The following is a 15,310-nucleotide window of genomic DNA, read 5'->3' as shown; positions in this document are numbered from 1 at the left end:
CCCACCTTCTTTTCTTTTCTCTCCCCTAGGGCACGGACTGGGAGCTTTTCCCTCCCCTAAGGTGCTGCCCTGGGAGCTCTGGGGCTGGTCCAAAGTGAAGGCAGTAACCACTTCAGGACCCCCCCCCCCGGAGCTCCTCCCCTCCCATCCTAAACTCAAAGTCCAGCGGCTGGTGAGCAGTTTGGAGCTCTTCCTCTGACCTGCATTCCCCGGGCACTTGCTCTCCGACTGGGAGGGATGACTCCAGCCTGGAGACACTTGCTGAGAGCTTGGCACCTGCAGACCTCCTCTCCCAGGATCACCAAGATGTGCCCTTCCTTGAGCCGTGAGTGGAAACCGGGGGCCTGTGGGTCAGCTGAGGGTTGGCCAGAGGGGCAGCGCTGAGCTCAGAGCCTGTTGCCTGGGGTTCTGGGATTAGGCCTGTGTAGGCGCTTGGAGATGGGCCATCTGACACAGCGGTCCTCACTCCAGCTGATCCATGCCTCCTGCCCGCGGCCAGAATTTGCTGTGCCCCCCTCTTGCCCTGAACGGAAATCCATAGATCATGAAACCCAACGATGCACAATTTCAAAATGAAAACAATATGGTGTCTTAGCTGTAATATAAAGAAGAAATAAAAGGAAAGCCATTCACAATTAAGTGTTAACTGCAATAAATAGATACTCAAGGATGATGACTTTAGAAGGCATAAAGCCTCCTCATGAATTCCCACCATGCCTCCGGGAGGTAGGACCATCACCTCAGGCACTGACAAGGAAACAGTCTCAGAGAAGGGCAGCCACTTCCCCGGAGACACCCAAGAGCTAGGACTAGACCCTGAGCCCTCTTCTTCCACCCAGACTCTCTCTCCAGCAGGGACACAAAGTGTGAGAAGACCTGGGGTCACCAGCCACTGGTGGCTTCATGTATTCTATCCTCCGTGCCAGTGAATTCCCTGAACCCCACCTCCTCCCCAAATCGCCTCCCAGGAACAAGAGTGTAAGCAGCGGTCTGCAGGTTTCTGTGTGCTCACAGGCCCGAATCAGGTACAGGAAATCCTCTTCCATCCCCCATTATGATCAATGTGATCCTCATTTTCTCATCTTGCCCTTTTCTTTCTCCTTCCTTCCTCTCTTATTTGCTTTTTATGCCCCCAGCAGTCACTATTCTTTGAAACTTAATAACTTCTCATGCTTCAGATGGTTACCTCCTTTCATCTTCAACCCAAACTTTTTAGTGAGTATGATTAACCCATTTCACAGATGAGGAGACAGAAGAATAAAAGTAATTAACAAAGTTGGTCAAAGACAAACACAGAATGATTCCACCAGGCCCTTCCTTCCCTACTCTTCCTCCCACCCTGTTTGGGCTTCTCTTTTCCCTCAATCATGGGACTTTTGCCAGAACATCATTTAACCCTGTCATTTTCTGAGAAGGAGCTAGAATTATACCCAGAGTCTTAGGCTCGATAAGGAGGATACTATGTGGCAAAGCAAGAGAGAATGCCCTTTCTGCCCCCCTTCCCCTTTGCCAGCCCAAACCCTGCCAGGTGCAGAGTTGGGCTGATGGTGGCAGCAGGTGAAATCTTCTTGATCAACTCCTGGGGACTCCTTAACATAGCTGCACCAAGGAAACTACACAGGAAAAGGACTCTTGCAAACTTAGGCCACGGAGACGTGAATGCCATGCTCTACCTGGCCTTTCAAGAACCTTTGGGGCTTTATTTCTACTTTCGGAACTATAATACCTAGATATATGCCTGCTTGGGTTTGTTCATTCAAACGCACACTCATTGACCACATCCTTCTTAAGAACCTGCTGTGTGCAAAATATATATTCAATCAAAAGTATCTGAGGGCCTACTATGGACCCATGTGTAGACAGAGCCATGAGGAACAAAAAGCCATGGTTTTGTTTTGTATCCCAGTAGGGGAGACCAAGCACAAACAAACAGATAAATATGTAAAAAACATCCAGTAGAAATACATGCCATGAATAAAAGCAAACTAGGGTGAGAAGATAGAAAATTAAAATGGGGGAGGAAGGAGCAGGTCTGGCTTAGATGGGGGGATCACCAGGTGTTAAGTGTGGCCAGGTAGGCAAAAATAAATATACCACCATCCTTGTACATCACCTACATGTAGTCTGGGTGATGTATGTATGGGTCAAGGATTCAGCCTTGCCTATGTTTGATATGCACGGTCACTTTGGGCTAAACATGTGCACAGAGTTATAGAAGCAATTTGTTTCGGTACAAAAGAATAGAGAAAACATCTCCGAGGTGACTTCTTCCTTACTGATGATAGTTGTTAAACATATATCATTTCTAGGGAGATAGGGTATGTGCTTAAAAGTACCATTTTCACATGCCTGCCTACTTTACCACAAGGAGGGGACGGGCAGGAGGGCAGATGGATGGCAAATAGTGCCCATTTCCAGCTGAGAGACTTCCCAAGACTCCTGCAAAGCCTGTTCTAAGAAAAACATTAAAATGAGCCCTAAAGGGAGGTCTCCCACCTGCTGTGCTCTGAGCTACAGAACTGATTTAACCCCTGCAAAGGGCTAGGAGGGGAAGGCCTGCTCTCCAAAGTGCCAAGAGGAGGGATGGGCCCACCAGCCTCGGAATCGGGCAGAGCTCTTGCTTGAGGACACCAGCAACTGCCTTCACTTAAGCAAAAGGCATTGATGGGAAAGATATGGAGGGAGGGAACGGAAAGAATCAGCGGGAGGGTGAGGAGGTGGGCAGGAGTGGCTCTGAAGAGACATCAGGAGAGATAGAAATCCCTCCTGGCAGGAACGGCCTCAGAAGCAGGTCATGGCTCTGATGAGGGCCTGCAGCCATTCCCTCCATGCGGGGCATCTGCTCAAGACATCACATCCTAAAGAGAGAACATCTTCTTCACCCTTTGGAGGTCTCATGCCCATCCCTTGGCCTCGCTGGTGGGAGGCAGGCATCTGATATGAGCACACAATTCAGAGGGACTGAGTGCTATAGCTCAATTCCAAGTCTCCCCTATAACTTCCTGCAGACTGTGGAACAATTTACAAAGGGAAAAGGATCCCCTCTTGGGTCTGGAAGCAGACGACATAACGTTTCTCCCCAGCCAACCACTGCCCCTCAATTACCCAGACTTCAACAGAATCTCAACACACCTCCGTGGGAGGGGGCATCTCTAGCCCTCAACCCTACCAAAGACTCTCAAAACTGCAAATTCCCCTTATGTAATCTGTCCCTCCCTTGGCTCTTAGGTGAATAAGATCTTCCTTCTTTTTTTTTTTTAATTTTATTTTATTACGTTATGTTGGTCACCATACAATACATCATTAGTTTTTGATGTAGTGATCCACGATTCATTGTTTTTGTATAACACCCAGTGCTCCATGCAGTACATGCCTTCCTTAATACGGTGGGGGGATGAGTTAGCTCGGTGACGGATATTAAGTTCTTCCTTTCTTAATTCATTGGCTATCCTAAGTAAATGAGATGTCTCAAGTGACAAGTTTTTTTAAAGTTACCTAATACGCGGGGGATGGGGGGATTGGTTAGCCCGGTGATGGGTATTAAGGAGGGCACGTACTTCATGGAGCACTGGGTGTTATACGAAAACAATGGATCGTGGATCACTACATCAAAAACTAATGATGTATTGTATGGTGACTAACATAACATAATAAAATTAAAAACTACAAAAAAAAAAAAAGTAAAGTTACCTAATACACGAAATAAGGCATAGTTAGCATTTTAATAAATCACCTTTACATTCTACAAACTATATTCATTGTGTATTATTAAATAATTTATACCTTTTTTTAATTTGAAAGGGTAAGGAAGATCTTGTTAAATAGCCCTTCTGTATTGAAAACTGGTTATGAATGTTAGAAAACTCTTTATCATTACCGAGAGAATTTCGCCCCAGAATTTTCAAATGCCCACAAAAATTGATTTCCTTTCCTTATCTTGCTTGCCCCAATAGATTTTCACTTTTTGATACTATGATTTTTAGGGAAAGAAAACCAAGTTAAAGTGACTTTGTTGTGGAACTCTGTGAGAATTAGGTAGCTGGAAAATTAAACCCAACTACCCATTTATAATTTGCATTTATTATACAATGGCGGTGGTGTTCTCCAAAGAGAATTCCACCTTTAAATATCTTGGGTTGTCCAGGTGAACTGGAGAGGAAATTGGTGAATTGGATGAAAATCATTAGCTGTCATCTGTATTTAGCACCAGGCCTAAAAGGGCAATATCAGATCAGTTAAAACAACAAAGAAGCCAAATAAATGCCTATAGAGAAATAGACCTGGAATTCTGTTTTATGAACCCAGATCTCAGTTATCCCTTCCCCCATCTCTCTTGGGTCTGTCTTCCCCCCCGCACACACACACACATAGCCCCCATGTGTGTACATGCACACCCACAATCTCCAGGAACCCAAAAGTTTATTAACCCTCAACTCTTGTGTCGTCCTCAAAACAAGCTATTTTGTGAAGGGGGGAAAATCGGAGGGGGAGATGAACCATGAGAGACTATGGACTCTGAGAAACAAACTGAGGGTTCTAGAGGGGAGGGGGGTGGGGGATGGGTTAGCCTGGTGATAGGTATTAAAGAGGGCACGTACTGAATGGAGCACTGGGTGTTATACGCAAACAATGTATCATGGAACACTACATCAAAAACTAATGATGTACTGTATGGTGACTAACATAATAAAATTAAATTTAAAAAAGAACAGGCTATTTTGAATAAAGAATGAAGGCAATTATCCAGATGTTTAGACTTTACATTTCTTTCTAGCAAATAATGAAAACCAAATAATGAAAAGCCTTTTTGTTTCTTTATGTCCATCAGTTATTATCATTACTATTAGTTTTGAGTTTGAGTTGTTTGGTGAGAGGGGAGATATGAAAGGCCATAGATTTGTGAGATGTTATCTAGACTTACTTCACTATTGACTAATTCCTTTTCTCCTTGCTTCCTTCCTCCTTTCCTTTTTTCCTTCCTTCCTTCCTTCCCTCTCTCCCTCCCTCCCTCCCTCCTTCCTTCCTTCCCCCTTCCCACTTCCCCTCCTTCCTTCCTTCCTTCCATCCTTCCTTCCTTCCTTCCTTCCTTCCTTCCTTCCTTCCTTCCTCCCTTCCTTCCTTCCAACAGGATTTCATGTATTTCATTTGGAGCCCTCACTCCACCATCACATTCCTATCAGTTTGGTGAGCAAAGAACTGAATAAACCTGCCTTGACTGTTTAAAATTTGGGCTCTTCTTTATCAAATCCTTCTCCCCAACTCTGCCCCACCCCCCAACCTACTTTCATAATCCCTATAGCTTTGGCATCAAGAGAACTTATAGCCTTCTCAATGGGCAGCTCCAATTGTGCAGGTAGGAAAAAGGGACTAAAAGAGTGAAGGGAATTTGAATTCTTAGAAACACTCAGAATATTTTTTTTCCATTTCCCCAAAAGAGTAACTAATGCAGAGAGACACAATGAAAAGCTTTTCAAAGGGTGAAATTCTCAGAAAACTTAAGCTGTTATATTTTTTTTCTCATTTCTATGCATGGATAGCCTCAAGTCACTTGTTTTTAAAGTAAGAGCAAATTAATGACATTAGTGATTATTTAGAGCAGAAAAGTGAATGAGATCTTTTTGAAAGAAAACATATTCAGAGCTGTTACTTTCCAGCTTCATTTAAAAACACAATTGTTCATTGTGTTGCTCAGGACTGTGACTTCGTTGCCACACAAAACAGCAACATTTCATCGAGGGATTCAAACCTTCATGCTGGATAAGAGGCATGATTTTCTCAGCTCTCTCCACCTGGAAAATGATCTTGATACTGACCTTGAATCTTCAAAAGTAGCAGTATTCTTTTCTAAGAGTACTTACAAGGTCTCTAGACATCTCTTCCAACTGTGATATTCTGTAACTCCATTGTCCCATCCCACAGCTTGAGACAGGTCAAAACCTGGTTGGAGAAGAGGGTTGGCCAATGAATGAGAAAAAGAGAAGTAGGCTGGAAGCCAGACACTTGGAGTTTCATTCTTGTTCTGCAGCTAACTAGCTTGGTGAACTTAAGCAAATTAATTTACCACTTGGGGCTGGTTTCCTCATCTATAAAGTGAGCATTTTAACAGCAACAATAAAAATCTGAGGTCCCTTCTAGCTCCAAATATTAAGTGATTCCTCTGGCTCACCTTATCTTTGCTTTGCTGTGGTCTGGTCTTGTGTTGTGTTTTGGAGGAAGGTTTTGTCTTCCGGGTCTATTTGTGTGTATTTGTTATCACAGTACATTGCCTACCACCTATCTCTACTCATTCTCTATAAGGATAGTCAACAGCCATTCATTCACTGTTTACCGAAAGCCAACCTGGTATCAGGAACTGGGATTGGCACCAAGATTCGGGCACTACGCAGCTCAAAGCTTAGAAAGCGCCTCTATTAACAAAGAAGATCTATTCCAGCAATGCACCCCAGTGGCAGAAGTTTGGTGGACTGTAGAGAGAAATACAGCCCCTTGGGCAGGGTGTGGAGGAGCTCGTGAGGGACCACAGTGGGAAAAACAAGACTTTCCCCAATATCCTCCATGCTTTTGTTGACTAGATTGGAAAGAAATTCCTCTTTTCCTCCCAAAAATTTGTTATTGAGATACCTCGGTTTTTAAATCCAAACTAAAGGTCGATTTGAATTATTTTTTTAAACTAAGAAATAAATGAAATTGCCTAAGGATCTTGATTCAGATTACTGTATATAGGTGATTTTTCCAAACAGGCTTATTTGATGTTTAATTGAGGACCCTAACTCACTTCACTTTCAGCAGGTGCTTTCTGGACATCTGTTGCAAATCTTGGTCTTCATACAAAACCCAGAATGCCTCCATGTGACTTCACACCTGAAAAATACCAGGTAAGAGTCAGTACTTTAGGAAAACCTAAGAAAGTGGTATTTCTTGAAAGGGCTAAATTAATCATTTCCTCAAGAAGGACCCACAGATGGCCCTGCCTGCCACTGAGTCCTAGCATCCTAGATATTCTATCCTTTAAGTCACCGGGAGCATCTGAACCCTCTTACTCCACTCAATACTGTTGCATGAATTGTTGTACATGTGTGAGAGAGAGACAGAGCAGAGACAGACCAAGAGTACAAGAAAGAGACCATTTGTATTTATCACAGGGATATAAATATAGATACACACACACAAAGACAATATATCACAAATGTGGTACCACACATTTACTTTCTAAAATATTGTTTTGACTCTCTCATACAGCAATGCGTGATCTGACGTTCAGGAATCCTTCTCTCCAAAATATAAAGTTATAATTTTGCTCTCAGATTAAGAAATATTGGGCTTCTCTTTCTCTCTCTCTCTCTCCCCGCCTTCCCTCTTTCCCTCTCTCCCTCCCTTCCTCCTTCCCTCCCTTTCCATCCCCTTTATTCTACATACAAAATACTCATAGGTTAGAAATTGTAGAGTCAATAGTCAGGAGGTACCCATAAAGAAGAGAAGTATAGGAGAAAGTTTGGTGAAGACATGAACACCACCAGCACTTCATTTTCTTTTCATTCAAAAAAAAAAAAAAAACTGCAGGAAAAAAGAAAGAAAGAAAGAAAAAAAAGAAAGAAGAAAGAAAAAAGAAAGAAAAGAAAGAAAGAAAAGACATTACAGCAGACATTTACTTCTAAAGTCTTTTTATTAAATGAAAGGGGGGAAATCGGAGGGGGAGATGAACCATGAGAGACTATAGACTCCAAGAAACAAACTGAGGGTTTTAGAGGAGAGGGGGGGTGGGGGGAGGGGTTAGCCTGATGATGGGTATTAAGGAGGGCACGTACTGGATGGAGCACTGGGTGTTATACGAAAACAATAATTCGTGGATCACTACATCAAAAGCTAATGATGTACGGTGACCAACATAACATAATAAAATTAAATTAAATTTAAAAAAATAAAAATAAAAAAGTCTTTTTATTTTTTCCTACAGCTGAAATGAATTCAAAGAAAAGGCTTTCCACTGAGAGGTAGAAAATTTCAGCCTCCTTCTTCATATTTGATCTAGAAAGGGATCAAAGGGCCACATTAATGATTTCCTGTACTTGGGAGGAAGGAAGGACCTGGGGTAAGGAGGACATGGGGCAAATACACCCACTGTGGGCACAGGACAGCAGTCTTATGCTCAGTCAGTAGAGAGGCGAGGCACTGCATTTGGACCTGCTATTGATCTTGTAAGAAATGTGAGATCTTCAACACTTCAATTTTGCCTATCTACAGTCCCTCACCTATGAACGTGTCCTGGAGATCCACAATCACCATCTTATTCCCAAGCGGATTGCGTATTTTCGGAAGCCTTTGTTGCTTCACCAGGGTCACATGGAGTGGCTGTTTGATTATGAGGGAAACAGATACCTGGATTTCTTTTCTGGGATTGTCACGGTCAGCGTCGGTCACTGCCACCCGTGAGTATCCTTAAAATTCCAGTGTATTCACTGCAGAAGGATATATGGAGAACAGGCTAACGATCATGTTAGTGATTCAGAAGTCTGGCTAAGAATTCTCTCTCCTTTGGCATAGCCCGGTTTGTGGCTGCCATGCTCCCTGCTATTTCCTGGGTGCCAAAAAAATATCTTAACACTGCATTTTTTGTTTTCTTGACAATGCAAGATTGATTCATTCTCACGCCATGTGGTGTGTACCACGTGACTGGAGTGTGGCTGTGTATGTGGGCTTGTCCTCACTAGTAACAGCTTTGCAGAGAGAGGCCATGCACTGAGGGAAAGGCAGAAAGAAGCAAGAGGCAGGCAGTTCTCAGAGAACACGTGGGGCGGCTGGCTGGGGGGTGTGGGATGATGAGATGAGAAATCGCGTCTAGCCTAAGGATCTTCCTCACCTCTGACAGATGATGAGGAAAGAAAGGATTCTAAGAGAGAGGTGTAACCACAGCTGGGAATTTACATGAGAAATGCATGGATCCATTAATCCTGAGGGTCTCTGGACCCTTGGTCATCAACCCACCCATACAAAGGCCCCGGGCAGGTTCTCTGGTTGTCCTTTTGGTTTTGATGCCACTCTCTCATTTTAGTGCCTATTCTCTCTTGCCTTTAATCATCTGGCCAACAAAACTCACATTACGTGAGACCAAAATACAGCAGCAAGCCGAAATCAATTGAATAAGTTTGGGTCCTTCTGTGAAAGCAGGAGCAAAGTCATCCCCTCCAGCAGCTGTCAGGTGGTAAGAGCGAGTTCTAACTCCAGGGTCTAGCCTCACCTAATCCTCCCACAGCCTTCTCCTTTCAGCTTCCGTCTCCGGGAGGCACTAGTCCCATGCGAGGTCCTAAGGAGCATGTAAAATTAAATTCAGAGGCGGTCTAAAATATGTGATAAGCACACATGAGAGAAGGAAAGAAAAACAAAGTAGAGACAAATTTTAAACATTCTTATCAATAATGTTGGATGTTGTTCCTGTTAGTCAACCACTCACCGGCTTTCATGATCTTTGTGCTTCTCCTGATCTCCCTCCAACCCTGCAGCTTGCCCTCTGACCCCCTGACTCTGGGTGTCCCAGCTTCTTTCCTTAGCCTTCTGCTCTTCTCTCTACAACCCCTTCATGCGTTATTATCTCCCCCATAGAATGGGCCCCATTCCTGGTCAATGAGTGGCACTTTCTGCAGCCTCCCCCAACTCTGTTTCTTCCACTTTGACCCCTCACCAAGCTACTATTATAACTCTAACAAACCCAGAGTGGGCATTAGGATGCCCCACATTTCCCACAGCCTCCAGGACACCCCCACCCTGCCCCATAATATTCCACCATCAGCTGAAATCCAGCATTACGGAGGCCAAACCCATCATACCCTCCACTATACTGTTTCTACTGACATATTCGTTTATTCAAGGCATAGCTGTGAGCCTCCTACTCTGTGAAGGTCCTCTGCCAGGAGCTGGGAAGCCACTAGTTGCAGCTCTTAACTAATCCTGGAGTTTCCCTGATATTACAGGAAGAATGGTGAAGTCATCTTTGACTCATCCCTGCCTTTTACTCCCCTTAGCCAACCTGATACCGAGGTCTAGCTTTCCCTCCACTGAAATGCCTCTCCTACCAGGCCCCCACTAATTCCCACTAACCCCAATCTCCTAGGAGCTCTCCTCCTCCCACCCCTAGAAGGCCACCTTGCCCTCCTGGCTGGCCTCATCATTACCAGTCTTCCTGCACTCCATCCTACCCTCATGTGTTCCACGTGTTTATTTTGTTGAACAATGCTTTTAACAATTACTTCTTCTGTTTAAGAGTTTATTGATACTCTGCAATTTTCTAAGGTGAGTCATGGAACCCTGAATGCAGGAGAGGTTAGTTGGTAAAGTGTCCCATGAAAAAATAAGTTTTAAAAACAGTTTAAACTGTATCTCCCTCCTGGGGAGAAACTGTGGGTGTTTGACTCACAGGCCCTGGCAAGTCCTGCAGTAAAGATCTGTTTGATCTGGTATTTCTCAAAATGATTTAATTATTATTTATTTATTTAACCACTGAACTGGTTTGTGTGTGTGCGTGTGTGTGTGTGTGTGAACAGCTATTAATAACGAACAACTGGTATGTAACTTTAGCCACTGCTGTCCTTTAGATCAAGTTCAAATATCCTGGCCTATCTTTTCAAAGCGTTCCTCGTCAGGACCTACGTATCTACCCTTAGTTCTTACTATCCCTCCACATGAGCCTTCTGATCCTTCACAGAATATGGTTTCAGAGTTACAAACGTTCATCAACACTGACCACTATTAGGAATCAGACACCAGCATCTCCTTTGAAGGAAGAAGTGTTGCTCTTACATACAGATGCATGATGGACCTATACTTCTTTAGAAGAATAAATGAAAAGACACCCAGGCTTACATCTAGTCATCTCTAGTTTCCAAACTGTTCAAAGGGTATTTAATAAGAAGACCTAATTAGAAGAGATTCTATGTCCTAAAGTAGGAATTTATTTTCTAAAATCCCTACAAGATCATCATCTGGTCTCCGTTTGAACACCTCCCTTGGTGAAGACCCCATGAGCTTTTAAGGCCACCCATCCCATTGCCAGACAGCTCTTCTGGTTAGAGTTCTTTCTATGTGTGGATGAAATCAGCCTCTTGAAACTGTTCAAGAAATAGCCATAAGTTTGGGTTCAGTGGCCAGTGGGGGGGGGGGGTGCCCATTGGCAGCACGGGGAACTCTGCTCTCCTGTTTATCCAGGAAGGTAAATGCAGTGGCACAAAAGCAGCTTGGACGCCTGTGGCACACAAGTACCCTCTTCTTCCACCCTCCAATCCATGAGTTCGCAGAGAAGCTTTCGGTGCTTCTTCCCGAGCCTCTAAAGGTATGATGCGCTCAAGGGAACAGGAGTCTCATGATCCCAAGGAAGCAGGAATATGAACAGGGAATTTGATCCATGCACTGAACATCTGAAACAGTGAGCTAATAGCCAAATCTGAAAGGCATCAAGGAGAAGCCAGCCAGTGTTCACTCATCCCCTCCCAGCCTCAGCCTCTCCTTGGAAGTTCTCCTCGCAGCCCCTCGCAGCCACATGTCTGCAAGAGTCACTTCACGGAAGGCCCAGGCCTCCTCCCTGGACACTCTCCTCTGTGTTCTTCCAGGGGTTTTCATCTCTCTGCTCCAGGTCCCCTCTACCAAGTCATTTGCATGTCTCCTTTTACAGAGTGAAACCATTTTTTAATAAAATTAATATCCCATTCAGTTCATTCGATCTAAGATGCACTGAGATAGTTTTGCTAAATGAGATGTTTTTCTGCATCTGAAATGACTGAATGTTTTTTTAACTGATAGTTTTGCTAAATGAGATGTTTTTTTGCATCTGAAATGACTGAATGTTTTTTTTAACTGAACTGAGATGGTGAAATGTTGGCCAAGATTCGCATTTTCCAGATTCAATGAGTTAATATATGTTGTACCTAGAACAGTGCCCAGCACCTAGTGTTCGCTTTTAGTATTATTTTACTGTATTCTCTTGATTCTCTATTTACTATATTATCTACAAGAGCTGAAGAGAGCTGGAGCAGCTGCCACCTAAGTGCAGCCCAGGCGTGTTCATGGAGGAGCAGAAGTAGGGATGTCAGCAAAAGCATAAGCACATGCCTCCCGGGCCCTGAGCCTGGAAGACCGAGGTCCCATCACTTCTCCCCTTTCGTTTAGCCAGGAGGAACTGCATTTTTTCTGTTTGCTTGTTTTTTCAATATTCACACATACTGAATAGACAGGCTGGGACATCCTCTGGAGCTGCAGGATCAGGGAGCCTGCCTTGTCCAAGCCTTCAGAATCCAGGCAGGTGGTTGAGGTTCAAGAGCTAAGTAACCCAGTCCTCAGATCCACTCATCCACTAACCATTCCATACCCTTCATCATGTCTCCTCATCTTGGCATTTTGCCAACAGCATTGAAGAGAGCCAGTGAAAGCCTGGAATGTTTCACAATTGGGATAATCCTTGGCCATTTTTGTATCTCTAGCACGTAGCTGCTGTTCAATGAAAAGCTGTAGAATTAATATAGTAATTCAGTGATGGGACTGCTTGTCTGAAGGGAATGCTCCTTAATAATTAGAGGCTGGAACACATAGTCTTTAACAATTTCAAATTAATTGGGTAATAAGGAAATAAATTAACATATGAGGTCATGTGTCTCTGTTTCCCTCCAGGTCATTTTCTTGGTGAATAGTGGCTCAGAAGCGAATGACCTAGCCATGCTGATGGCCAGAACACATTCAAATAGCACAGACATTATTTCATTAAGGTAATCACACCCTGGAATAGTCAACTTCAATAACATTGCCTTACTCCAATACTAAATGTGCATCTTTAAAACATAGCCTGGAGGGGAAGGGGGCTTTCCCAGGAGTATCATTCTAATTTTAGGTGTTAGGGCAGAATCAGTCAAATGAATTTTATGACTGGATAACCCCATCTAAACTGGCCTGATCCAAGGTAGGGGTCCCTGACTGGGCTAACAAACAGCTTGGAGTACTACTTATGTCATTGATCCTCCTATAAAATTAAAGAGATGGTCATATGTCAGGGTTTTTTTTTTTTTTTTTTTACTTTGAAGGTATGGTATTGACCAGGACATATGCTGAGTGGTGAATGACTGGTCGATACCCATGGATGCTCATGGCTCTATCATATGACAGTGGGCCCATTTTCATCTCTGCTTATGCTAAGGAGCCCTCTACTTTCCTCTTAGTGCCAGCTACCCCAGGTTTTTTTACCTTTGATTCTCTTTAAGTTCAGAGGATGCATATTTGACCTGTATATTTCTGCTTCTTCGGGTGACTTTTGAAAATTGATAATTTAATAACTTAATTATAAACCCTGGGCAGCTATATTAGCGTTAAAAATAATAGAAAACAAAGCATTTTGCTTGCAGTTGCCTCCTTTGGGTCATTTTATATAGTACATTGAAACAGGCTCTTATAATAAGCTTTATGTCAAAGAGTGACTTACAGTCAAAGTAGATGGAATGAAGAGATAGTCCCATTCTGTCACCTGTCTGGCCATAATTTCTGTCTCAATTCAAAAGAAGATTTGATCACCACAGCACATCCAATACTGCACATTCCATATAAAACACACATGTAGTAACTACAGGAGTAAGGAAATATTTGTTATCAAAGAAATATGGCAACAAAAAAATGTGATTGATGTTTTACCCAAATAAACATCCCAGAATATACATGTCCAGATAAGTGCTGATCTATTCAAAGCAGTCATGTGTTACTAGGGCTCAACACACCTTTGTGTCTCCTCCTTCAAGATAGATGACCATCCTTTTGAATCATCTTGATAGTCATAAATCCTCGTGTAAGGGTGATTTTGATTTGAGGAACTGTCAAAACCCATTTGAAGCCAAGACTGGTGATTAGGATGATTTATATTAAATATGATAGTTTTGGGTTCAAAGAGAAACAAAACCTGTGTTCCTTATATGCCAAATAAAGTGGCTTATGAGACATTTGTGCAATAGCCACATCTCAGGAACAAATATTTGGCTTCTCAAGGTGACTGCTTTGAAGACTAATGCTCATTGAATATCTAATTTCTGGCATGTTGCTAAAAGATGAGTCTCACTACTGTAAAGTAATCCAGTAGGGCAGCGGTTAAGGTCAGAGTTCTTGCCCAGATGTTCTCCAAAGCTTCCTTTCGCCATTTCAAATCTATGACCCCAGGAGAAAAGACAAATAAGTAAATTTTCCTGGCATAGCCTTAGAAGATTTCTTAGAAATCACTGGAGTTGCATGTTAATGGTGTTCTATTAACATGGTGAATCGAAGAAAAATGAACTTAAACCTACCTTCTCACTGCTTCCTCTCTACAGAGGAGCCTACCATGGGAGCAGTCCTTACACACTTGGCCTGACTAACGTAGGGCCCTACAAGATGGAGCTCCCCAGCGGGTTGGGCTGCCAATCGGTGAGTTCTGAGATTTTTATCTTGTTTCTCTAAAGGCTGTTGGGTACGTGGTATGATTGATCAGATTGTCCAGGTATTAGGATTAGAAATGAATATAAAGCCTATCGTTAATCAGGGGCTGAATTTGACTTAGTTGAACTTGGAGGAAATGTTTATTAGAAAGGCCTTCAGAGTCTGAGTAATAATTCGTGATCGAGATCTTTAAAGTTTGTTTTGTTTTTAAATAAGATCAAGTAAACAACAAAAAAATGCATTGAAATTAGTTCTCAGAGCCTTGAGTGCATAAGATTTCTATAGAACCGTTCCTGTACTCACCTCCTGTTCTCACTTGCTATATACCCACCTCAGCAAAAGAATCAGATACCTAATTATTCCTCTTCTTTTAGATGCCCTTACTCACCAAACTCTTGAGCAAGTTGTTTCCAGGCTGACACTGCAATCAGTCTCCTTTGTAAAGTGCCCACATAACTGATTTCTAGGAAAAAAATTATCTTTTCAAACCAAAATATTAGTGTTTCATCCTAGGTGGGAGAGGAGCACAGGGGGAATCTCAATATCAAGTTAAGAAGCCCTCTTACCCTGATCAGTATCACATGCTCCTTCAAATTGGCTACCTTGTCTTCTTGGTTTGCCGAATTCTTTCTTTTGTCATTTGCAGACAATGTGCCCAGATGTTTTCCGTGGCCCTTGGGGAGGAAGCCACTGTCGAGATTCTCCAGTGCAAACAACGAGGAAATGCAGCTGTGCACCAGGTTCAAGGGGGGCAGGGAGGGAGGTGCGTGGTGGAAGGTCGGGAGGGGTAAGGAAACTAGAGAAAGATTGAACCATTCCTGAGTAAACGGATTGGAAAAGATTGGAAAAGGAAAAAGCCAAAGGAAACAAAACAAGAAAG

General features: G+C 43.1%; 1 protein-coding gene across 2 annotated transcripts in view; it reads left to right on the top strand.

The window, feature by feature from the left end:
• The first annotated feature begins 237 nt into the window (after window positions 1-237).
• Window positions 238-15,310, top strand: part of AGXT2 (alanine--glyoxylate aminotransferase 2) — a 35,620-nt gene continuing 20,547 nt past the window's right edge. For both annotated transcript variants that reach the window (XM_032415378.1, XM_032415377.1), the window contains exons 1-7: window positions 238-325; window positions 6,787-6,875; window positions 8,242-8,426; window positions 11,197-11,320; window positions 12,652-12,746; window positions 14,325-14,418; window positions 15,077-15,170. In XM_032415378.1, coding sequence (XP_032271269.1) covers window positions 238-325; window positions 6,787-6,875; window positions 8,242-8,426; window positions 11,197-11,320; window positions 12,652-12,746; window positions 14,325-14,418; window positions 15,077-15,170 — 769 coding nt within the window. The remainder of the gene's footprint in view (window positions 326-6,786; window positions 6,876-8,241; window positions 8,427-11,196; window positions 11,321-12,651; window positions 12,747-14,324; window positions 14,419-15,076; window positions 15,171-15,310) is intronic.

Source organism: Phoca vitulina, unplaced genomic scaffold (assembly GCF_004348235.1).
Source record: "Phoca vitulina isolate PV1807 unplaced genomic scaffold, GSC_HSeal_1.0 scaffold17, whole genome shotgun sequence".
In the NCBI taxonomy this organism is placed as follows: Eukaryota; Metazoa; Chordata; class Mammalia; order Carnivora; family Phocidae; genus Phoca; species Phoca vitulina.
Note: the sequence above shows the minus strand (reverse complement) of the source record. Positions and strands in the feature narration are given on the sequence as shown.